Below are 11,447 nucleotides of genomic sequence, written 5' to 3'. Positions count from 1 at the left end.
TCGTGGTCCTAGTACTATATATATTTATAGAAATACAATTTCCATAAGCTTACTCCTCTCTTTCTATCCATTTTATATTCTACATTTTTAAATATTTTTCATTTCTCATCCTTTCATCTCTTATAGATTCATCACTCATTATCATCTTCAATCTTGTCAACAACTTCCTAGGTTATGAAGCGATTAGAAGCACTAATGTCAAATTAGATAGCTCTTGCTAATAAGGAAAGCGAGATGAATAATCTTTTCATAAAATTTAGTTTTTTACTAACCAAGATATTTAGTTCAAATATGAAAAAACAATGTCCCCTGACAAAACAAAGTAAGACATCTCAATTTACATTGCTTTGTCACGAGGACATCTCGTAACCATTCTGGATCAACATATCCATGGTCCCCAACTAGCCGGTCAAGGAATTCACGCAAAATTTTGTTACAATTACGAAACATTATTTACAAGTAGTGATATTTCTTAATGATGTTGATTTGAAAATAAATCTCTTAGTAAGTAAGAGACTGAATTGTATGAACGTTTTTTTAGTTCGTTCTGCTAACGTATTATTAATCCATTTTTCTCTAATAATATCAGTAAATGAGCGGTTCTAATTTCTCAATTAAAGCTTATTATGCTAAATAAGTTATATTCTTAAATATATTGAATTATACCGAGTTTAAGTAAGTTATAAATAAGTTTAGAGTTACATAAATAGTTATGAAAGTTATGCTTTTAAAGAATTAAATATTTATTTATATGCAGTTAAGTTACCTTTTTAATTAGAAGTAGGAGTTTCGTGGTCCTGGTACTATATATATTTATAGAAATACAATTTCCATAAGCTTACTCCTCTCTTTCGTTCCATTTTATATTCTACATTTTTAAATATTTTTCATTTATCATCCTTTCATCTATTATTGATTCATCTCTCGTTATCATCTTCAATCTTGTCAACAACTTCCTAGGTTATGAAGCGATGAGAAGCACTAATGTCAAATTAGATTGCTCTTGCTATTAAGGAAAGCGAGATGAATAATCTTTTCATAAAATTTAGTTTTTTTACTATCCAAGATATTTAGTTCAAATATGAAAAAAATCACTACTAGTAAATAATGTTTAACAATAGTAAAGAAAAAATTTAGTGGAATTACTAGACCGGTTGGTTATGGACCATGGAAGTGTTGATGGGGAATAGTTAAGAGATGTCCCCTGACAAAACAAAGTAAGACATCTCAATTTACATTGCTTTGTCACGAGGACATCTCGTAACCATTCTAGATCAACATATCCATGGTCCCCAACTAGCCGGTCAAGGAATTCACGCAAAATTTTGTTACAATTACAAAACATTATTTACAAGTAGTGATGTTTCTTAATGATGTTGATTTGAAAATAAATCTCTTAGTAAGTAAGAGACTGAATTGTATGAACGTTTTTTTAGTTCGTTCTGCTAACGTATTATTAATCCATTTTTCTCTAATAATATCAGTAAATTAGCGGTTCTAATTTCTCAATTAAAGCTTATTATGCTAAATAAGTTATATTCGTAAATATATTGAATTATACCGAGTTTAAGTAAGTTATAAATAAGTTTAGAGTGACATAAATAGTTATGAAAGTTATGCTTTTAAAGAATTAAATATTTATTTATATGCAGTTAAGTTACCTTTTAATTAGAAATAGGAGTTTCGTGGTCCTAGTACTATATATATTTATAGAAATACAATTTCCATAAGCTTAGTCCTCTCTTTCGTTCCATTTTATATTCTACATTTTTAAATATTTTTCTTTTCTCATCCTTTCATCTCTTATAGATTCATCTCTCGTTATCATCTTCAATCTTGTCAACAACTTCCTAGGTTATGAAGCGATGAGAAGCACTAATGTCAAATTAGATTGCTCTTGCTATTAAGGAAAGCGAGATGAATAATCTTTTCATAAAATTTAGTTTTTTACTAACCAAGATATTTAGTTCAAATATGAAAAAACATCACTACTAGTAAATAATGTTTAACAATAGTAAAGAAAAAATTTAGTGGAATTGCTAGACCGGTTGGTTATGGACCATGGAAGTGTTGATGTGGAATAGTTAAGAGATGTCCCCTGACAAAACAAAGTAAGACATCTCAATTTACATTGCTTTGTCACGAGGACATCTCGTAACCATTCTAGATCAACATATCCATGGTCCCCAACTAGCCGGTCAAGGAATTCACGCAAAATTTTGTTACAATTACAAAACATTATTTACAAGTAGTGATGTTTCTTAATGATGTTGATTTGAAAATAAATCTCTTAGTAAGTAAGAGACTGAATTGTATGAACGTTTTTTTAGTTCGTTCTGCTAACGTATTTTTAATCCATTTTTCTCTAATAATATCAGTAAATTAGAGGTTCTAATTTCTCAATTGAAGCTTATTATGCTAAATAAGTTATATTCTTAAATATATTGAATTATACCGAGTTTAAGTAAGTTATAATTAAGTTTAGAGTTACATAAATAGTTATGAAAGTTATGCTTTTAAAGAATTAAATATTTATTTATATGCAGTTAAGTTACCTTTTTAATTAGAAGTAGGAGTTTCGTGGTCCCAGTACCATATATATTTATAGAAATACAATTTCCATAAGCTTACTCCTCTTTTTCTATCCGTTTTATATTCTACATTTTTAAATATTTTTCATTTCTCATCCTTTCATCTCTTATAGATTCATCTCTCGTTATCATCTTCAATCTTGTCAACAACTTCCTAGGTTATGAAGCGATGAGAAGCACTAATGTCAAATTAGATTGCTCTTGCTATTAAGGAAAGCGAGATGAATAATCTTTTCATAAAATTTAGTTTTTTACTAACCAAGATATTTAGTTCAAATATGAAAAAACATCACTACTAGTAAATAATGTTTAACAATAGTAAAGAAAAAATTTAGTGGAATTGCTAGCCGGTTGGTTATGGACCATGGAAGTGTTGATATGGAATAGTTAAGAGATGTCCCCTGACAAAACAAAGTAAGACATCTCAATTTACATTGCTTTGTCACGATGACATCTCGTAACCATTCTAGATCAACATATCCATGGTCCCCAACTAGCCGGTCAAGGAATTCACGCAAAATTTTGTTACAATTACAAAACATTATTTACAAGTAGTGATGTTTCTTAATGATGTTGATTTGAAAATAAATCTCTTAGTAAGTAAGAGACTGAATTGTATGAACGTTTTTTTAGTTCGTTCTGCTAACGTATTATTAATCCATTTTTCTCTAATAATATCAGTAAATTAGCGGTTCTAATTTCTCAATTGAATCTTATTATGCTAAATAAGTTATATTCTTAAATATATTGAATTATACCGAGTTTAAGTAAGTTATAATTAAGTTTAGAGTTACATAAATAGTTATGAAAGTTATGCTTTTAAATAATTAAATATTTATTTATATGCAGTTAAGTTACCTTTTTAATTAGAAGTAGGAGTTTCGTGGTCCCAGTACTATATATATTTATAGAAATACAATTTCTATAAGCTTACTCCTCTCTTTCTATTCGTTTTATATTCTATATTTTTAAATATTTTTCATTTCTCATCCTTTCATCTCTTATAGATTCATCTCTCGTTATCATCTTCAATCTTGTCAACAACTTCCTAGGTTATGAAGCGATGAGAAGCACTAATGTCAAATTAGATTGCTCTTGCTATTAAGGAAAGCGAGATGAATAATCTTTTCATAAAATTTAGTTTTTTACTTACCAAGATATTTAGTTCAAATATGAAAAAACATCACTACTAGTAAATAATGTTTAACAATAGTAAAGAAAAAATTTAGTGGAATTGCTAGCCGGTTGGTTATGGACCATGGAAGTGTTGATAAATAGTTAAGAGATGTCCCCTGACAAAACAAAGTAAGACATCTCAATTTACATTGCTTTGTCACGAGTACATCTCGTAACCATTCTAGATCAACATATTCATGGTGCCCAACTAGCCGTTCAAGGAATTCCCGCAAAATGTTGTTACCATTACAAAACATTATTTACAAGTAGTTATGTTTCTTAATGATGTTGATTTGAAAATAAATCTCTTTGTAAGTAAGAAACTGAATTTTATGAAAGTTCTTTTAGTTCGTTCTGCTAACGTATTATTCATCCATTTTTCTCTAATAATATCTGCAAATTAACGGTTCTCATTTCTCAATTAAAGTTTATTTTGTTAAATAAGTTTTATTCTCAAATATATTGAATTATACCGAGTTTAAGTAAGTTATAATTAAGTTTAGAGTTACATAAATAGTTATGAAAGTTATGCTTTTAAAGAATTAAATATTTATTTATTTGCATTTAAGTTACCTTTTTAATTAAAAGTAGGAGTTTCATGGTTCTAGTACTATATATATTTATAGAAATACAATTTCCATAAGCTTACTTCTCTCTTCCCTTCCATTTTATATTCTACATTTTTAAATATTCTTCATTTCTCATCTGTTCATCTCTTATAGATTCATCTCTCGTAATCATCTTCAATCTTGTCAACAACTTCTTAGGCTATGAAGCGATGAGAAACACTAATGTCAAATTAGATTGCTCTTGTTATTAGGGAAGGTGAGATGAATAATCTTTTCATAAAATTTAGTTTTTTACTAACCAAGATATTTAGTACAAATATGAAAAAATATCACTACTTGTAAATAATGTTTAACAATAGTAAAGAAAAAAACAAGTGGAATTGTTAGACCGGTTGGTTATGAACCATGATAGTGTTGATGTGGAATAGTTAAGAGATGTCGTCTGACAAAACAAAATAAGAAATCTCAATTTATATTGCTTTGTCACGAGGACATCTCGTAACCATTCTAGATCAACATATCCATGGTCCCCAACTAGCCGGTTAAGGAATTTCACCAAAATTGTGTTACCATTACGAAACATTATTTACAAGTAGTGATGTTACTTAATGATGTTGTTTTGAAAATAGATCTCTTTGTAAGGAAGAGACTGAATTTTATGAAAGTTCTATTAGTTCGTTCTGCTAACGTATTATTCATCCATTTTTCTCTAATAATATCAACAAATTAGCGGTTCTCATTTCTCAATTAAAGCTTATTATGTTAAATAAGTTATATTCTCAAATATATTGAATTATACCGAGTTTAAGTTATAATTAAGTTTAGAGTTACATAAATAGTTATGAAAGTTATGCTTTTAAAGAATTAAATATTTATTTATATGCAGTTAAGTTACCTTTTTAATTAGAAGTAGGAGTTTCATGGTGCTAGTACTATATATATTTATAGAAATACAATTTCTATAAGCTTACTCCTCTCTCCCCTTCCATTTTATATTCTACATTTTTAAATATTCTTCATTTCTCATTCGTTCATCTCTTATAGATTTATCTTTCCTTATCATCTTCAATCTTGTCAACAACTTACTAGGTTATGAAGCGATGAGAATAACTAATGTCATTAGATTGCTCTTGCTATTAGGGAAATTGAGATGAATAATTTTTTCATAAAATTTAGTTTTTTACTAACCAAGATATTTTGTTCAAATATAAAAAAACATCACTACTTGTAAATAATGTTTAACTATAGTAAAGAAAAAAATTAGTGGAATTGCTAGACCGGTTGGTTATGGACCATGGAAGTGTTGATGTGGAATTGTTAAGAGATGTCCCCTGACAAAACAAAGTAAGACATCTCAATTTACATTGCTTTATCACGAGGACATCTCATAACCATTATAGATCAACATATCAATGGTCCCCAACTAGCCGGTAAAGGAATTCCTGCAAAATTTTATTACCATTACGAAACATTATTTACAAGTAGTGATGTTTCTTAATAATGTTGATTTGAAAATAAATCTCTCAGTAAGTAAGAGACTAAATTTTATGAAAGTTCTTTTAGTTCGTCTGCTAATGTATTATTCATCCATTTTTCTCTAATAATATCAGCAAATTAGCGGTTCTCATTTCTTAATTAAAGCTCACTATGGTAAATAAGTTATATTCTCAAATTTATTGAATTATACCGAGTTTAAGTAAGTTATAATTAAGTTTAGAGTTACATAAATAGTTATGAAAGTTATGCTTTTAAAGAATTAAATATTTATTTATATACACTTAATTTACCTTTTTAATTAGAAGTAGGAGTTTCATGGTCCTAGTACTATATATATTTATAGAAATTCATAAGCTTACTTCTCTCTTCCCTTCCATTTTATATTCTACATTTTTAAATATTCTTCATTTCTCATCTGTTCATCTCTTATAGATTCATCTCTCGTTATAATCTTCAATCTTGTCAACAACTTCCTAGGCTATGAAGCAATGAGAAACACTAATGTCAAATTAGATTGCTCTTGTTATTAGGAAAAGTGAGATGAATAATCTTTTCATAAAATTTAGTTTTTTACTAACCAAGATATTTAGTTCAAATATGAAAAAACATCACCACTTGTAAATAATGTTTAATAATAGTAAAGAAAAAATTTTGTGGAATTGCTAGACCGGTTGGGTATGGACTATGGAAGTGCTGATGTGGAATAGTTAAGAGGTGTCCCCTGACAAAACAAAGTAAGACATCTCAATTTACATTGCTTTCTGACGCGGACATCTCTTAACCATTCTAGATCAACATATCCATGGTCCCCAACTAGCCGGTCAAGAAATTCCCGCAAAATTTTGTTAGAATTATGGAACATTATTTATAAGTAGTGATGTTTCTTAATAATGTTGATTTGAAAATAAATCTCTTAGTAAGTAAGAGACTAAATTTTATGAAAGTTATTTTAGTTCATTCTGCTAACGTATTATTCATCCATTTTTCTCTAATAATATCAGCAAATTAGCGGTTCTTATTTCTCAATTAAAGCTTACTATGTTAAATAAGTTATATTCTCAAATTTATTGAATTATACCGAGTTTAAGTAAGTTATAATTAAGTTTAGAGTTACATAAGTAGTTGTTGGAAAATTTTGAATAAAATTATATATTAATTTATATACCAACAAATACCTCCTTTCATGAACAGTCGTGTCCGTTGTGTACAGTCGTGTTCGTACGTGAACAGTCATGTCTGTCCGTGTACAGTCGTGTTCGTTCGTGAAAATACATATCCTTTCAAGTTCTATTTATATAGAATGGATTGTCAAATTCACATACGGTTAGAAAAAATATTCTCTGGAATTTTTCCTACTATCAATCTGTTCATAATGTCTTATTTTCCTACTCCGGTGATAACTAGGCTACACACAGTTTGAGTTTGCTTGCGTAATCTGTTGTATCCTGGGAGACGATCGTTAATAGCGACGATATCTGTCTTAAGGAAACTGCTAATACATGCCTCAGATTTGTCTAACTCTTTCCTTTTAATTTCTAGTTTTGTTGTTCATATGTTGTTCTGTGTTCGTTATGTTTGTTTGGTTAATCACATCTAACATTCTTAAGACAAGCGTAATCGTTTGTCTAACAATAGTGTTGAAAGTTATGCTTTTAAAGAATTACATATTTATATATATGTACTTAATTTACCTTTTTAATTAGAAGTAGGAGTTTCATGGTCCTAGTACTATATATATTTATGGAAATACAATTTCCATAAGCTTACTCCTCTCTTCCCTTCCATTTTATATTCTACATTTTTAAATATTCTTCATATTTCTCATCCGTTTAGATTCATCTTTCGTTATCATCTTCAATCTTGTCAACAACTTCCTAGGCTATGAAGCGATGAGAAGCACTAATGTCAAATTAAATTGCTCTTGCTATTAGGAAAAGTGAGATGAATAATCTTTTCATAAAATTTAGTCTTTTACTAACCAAGATATTTAGTTCAAATATGAAAAAAATCACTACTTGTAAATAATGTTTAAATATAGTAACGAAAAAAAATTAGTGGAATTGCTAGACCGGTTGGTTATGGACCATGAAAGTGTTGATGTGGAATAATTAAGAGATGCCCCCTGACAAAACAAAGTAAGACATCTCAATTTACATTGTTTTGTCACGAGGACATCTCTTAACCATTCTAGATCAACATATCCATGGTCCCCAACTAGTCGGTCAAAGAATTCCCGCAAAATTTTGTTACCATTACGAAACATTATTTACAAGTAGTGATTTTTCTTAATGTTGTTGATTTGAAAATAAATCTGTTAGTAAGTAAGAGACTAAATTTTATGAAAGTTCTTTTAGTTCGTTCTGCTAACGTATTATTTATCAATTTTTCTCTAATAATATCACCAAATTAGCGGTTCTCGTTACTTCGTAGTCTATGTAGTTGTTTGTATGTAAGGAACAAAGCGGAAGATTGTGAAAAACTCTATTAATATAAAATAATACGGAATTGTAGCTTTTCCTATTATTTCTCTTGATTCCTCATAGTTTATCCAACACTTAAATTTCCCTCCTTTCTAATGTCCAAAATTGAACATATTTTTTATTGGAGAGCAAGCTGTAAGGATTTTAGTGGAGAGTGATTTCTTTATGTTTTTTGTTGGGTTTTTTCTAATATCAAGAATTTTTATTTTATGCAGAGCTTTCCTTTTCAACTGCGCAATGTTGTTGCTCACTATCATGGTTATGGTGTTTTGGATAAGCACAACATGATTCTTAAGATTCAAATCTTGGCATTGGCCTTCAAATTGTTACTCTTTCATAATCTTGTATTTCTATTCCCTTTTACCCTTTTACTCAAAACTGAATATGTAGGTGTATAATGATGTCTTCTATGTATTCAATTATTAACTTATATTAATTTTATCAGCCATCTTCATTCAGCTCTGAGCAAGTAAAAATCTTAACCTCGTTATCGATTTTGAGAGCTATTGAGGAAATCAAAATTTCAGTAGTAGTGTGAATTTCTCTTAAACATGCTTGTTTTCTCTTTCTTGTCATTTTATTGAACTGAGATTACTCGACATTGTAGACAATTTCAAAGGAATTAAAAAAGAGACCAAAAAAATTGCCGTATTGCACGTTATATGTTTGATTATTTGGTTAAAAGAAACCATCCTTTCAATCTCAATCTCAAGCATGACCTGCAACAGATTTTTAGCTTCAAGGATAAATAGAATATGAAGATTGCTAGGAGAGAATTGGAGAATTTTACATTCATGGTTTGAGGGCTGTCGCAATAATGTTAAGAAAACTAGTATAAATTATATTCCTTCATATAGTTAGAAAGTAAAGCCCCAATCTCCATTAATACACCTTTTAAATTAGGGCTAAGGACACCACCCAAGGCAAGAGTATAACCTTTTAATCATGTTCGACTCTGTTTGTACAATAATCCTTATAGATATTTTTAATTTGTTGCTTAATTTTGGAAAAAGAGCTTTTAAATCCTCATCAGAGTTTTGACCATTCTTGCCTCCAAGCACAAGGTCCTACCCCATTATCTTCTCTTTTTCACAAGTTCATAGTTTATTGAATTTGACATCGTATATGTGACCGGCGTTCAAAGTTTTTATCTTTATACCCAGTTAGAAAGCATTGAATCTGGTCAAAAGTATATATATTTTTTTTAATTTACCAAGTGAGAAAGTATTGAAATAGGATATTTATAAAGACAACCCAACTAACACAAGTAGATTTACACTATCATTATTTTAACACGATAACCTGAAATTACCACCTCCTCTATTTACACTGGGCGAAAGGGCCAACAATTCTTGGTGATACATATGTCATAGCAGTTTCCCGCATATTACTCATATACACCAGGTACTTTAGTTAGAATTACGTAGTAAACAAATGTATTTTGGGATAAATCTACAGTTGCTCAAAATGCAAATCACAGTGTAGAATTCTGTGTTGTTCAACATTCAAGATAAAGAATGAAATGAAGTTCAAACTGTAATACAAATTATGAAAAAAGAGAGCTAATTAATGTGTTTTGCCTAACTGAGTTTTCATTTATCAAACTTCAAATTTCAAATTATCCTTTCTACTTTATCTAATCTCTGAATTTGGCCAAATTCTCCCAACAGTCACTTGACCAAACTTTCTGAAAAGGCCAAATGGCTTAAATCTCACTACTCATCCAGCATTGAAACATAAATGCCCAACTGCTAACATTCACTAATTTTCAACTAAACCTACATTTCTGTCCTAGACATAGCTGGCAATGTTTTTGGTATGGCTGTCAATTTCCAACACGAAAACACAATTTACACCATTGACACACAATTATCATTTGTATCATATATAATCATGACACGATAACGCATTCTGATACCCCTATTTCTTGTTTACTATCTGAATCTGGAAGCAATCAAAATTAGAAGCAGTGCATAACAAAATAAATAATACACATCCTAGGTTGAATTATGTCTTTGTAACTCATTCCTGAGTCTTAATTTGTTCTCTAGTCTAATATTCATTCCATTGTACTGTAAGACTTTTGAGTTAGAATTGCAAATCCAAATTATTGGCGAAAATTTCTAGACTCTTCTGAAATTGAACTCAATGCATTTGAGTAACCAGTAAAAAATGAATGAGAAAACTTCTTGTGTTAAATATGTCTAGCTTCATCTAATGGATCCCCAAATCTATACTGAAAACAGAATTAGAATAAAACTTGAATGGCCAATCATTAAGAACCAATTGCAAGAAGCATACAAAAGTAAAATCACAATCAAAGATGCTTAAACACAAGATATGGTAAACCGACAAATCAACTCCAGAATCAAAAGAAGTCAATTGTTCAATTCCAAAACCCATCACAGCAACAGCCCATGTTTATAGCAAAAAGAGAAATACACAATTGATATAAAAGATATACAAAAAGTTAACTGTGAGTTGAATTCACAATCCATGTACAACAAAAACTCTATAAATTCGAGAATTAATCAGCAGGAGAATGAGATAATACAAACCCCTAATACAATCTAAAAAGGGCTTAATAAATATAAAATGAGGAATAGACAAAATCTGGGTGAGAACCAGAGGAGAACTTTAGGTTTACCTTGATAAGCGAATGAGATTAGAGAAAATACGGGAGATGGCGAGGCGAAGACGAGGATAAACCCTAAGAGTATATAGAGAAGTCTGGCGGAGCAATTCCTCAATGGTCTCGACGAAGAGATTAAGAGATCGAATCGGCGGAACGTAGAGAGTCAAAGGCACCGCCGAGAAGGCAACGGCGAAGAATAGTTGCAGCATTTGATTGGTTTGTTGGTAGTTGGATTGCTTAGATTTGAGAATGAGAGAGATGATGATGATGATTTACCAAATGTATGATGAGATGAGAGATATAAAGACCCTTAATTAATTAGATGACGTGCGCAATTCATTTTCTTATTCTAGTAATTTCTTTGACTTTTATATAACCGCAATTTATTTTCTTTACCTTAATTTGAGATAAAGCTTCTTTAATCACTATGGGTGTTTGGTATTCTACGGAGACATGGATAAGGATAAAGATGAAAGGTTAGGATTTATATATAAGATAT

General features: G+C 29.7%; 1 protein-coding gene across 1 annotated transcript; it reads right to left on the bottom strand.

Annotated features, from left to right (window-relative positions):
* Positions 1–10,654: 10,654 nt before the first annotated feature.
* On the bottom strand, positions 10,655–11,233 carry LOC136209225 (uncharacterized). Its single transcript, XM_066000634.1, has one exon. The coding sequence runs from the start codon at positions 11,155–11,157 to the stop codon at positions 10,957–10,959; it is 201 nt and encodes a 66-aa protein (XP_065856706.1). The 5' UTR covers positions 11,158–11,233; the 3' UTR covers positions 10,655–10,956.
* Positions 11,234–11,447: the final 214 nt, after the last annotated feature.

This window comes from Euphorbia lathyris, chromosome 10 (assembly GCF_963576675.1).
Source record: "Euphorbia lathyris chromosome 10, ddEupLath1.1, whole genome shotgun sequence".
Classification (NCBI taxonomy): domain Eukaryota; kingdom Viridiplantae; phylum Streptophyta; class Magnoliopsida; order Malpighiales; family Euphorbiaceae; genus Euphorbia; species Euphorbia lathyris.
The sequence above is the reverse complement of the archived record's forward strand: the minus strand, read 5'-3'. Positions and strand labels throughout refer to the sequence as shown.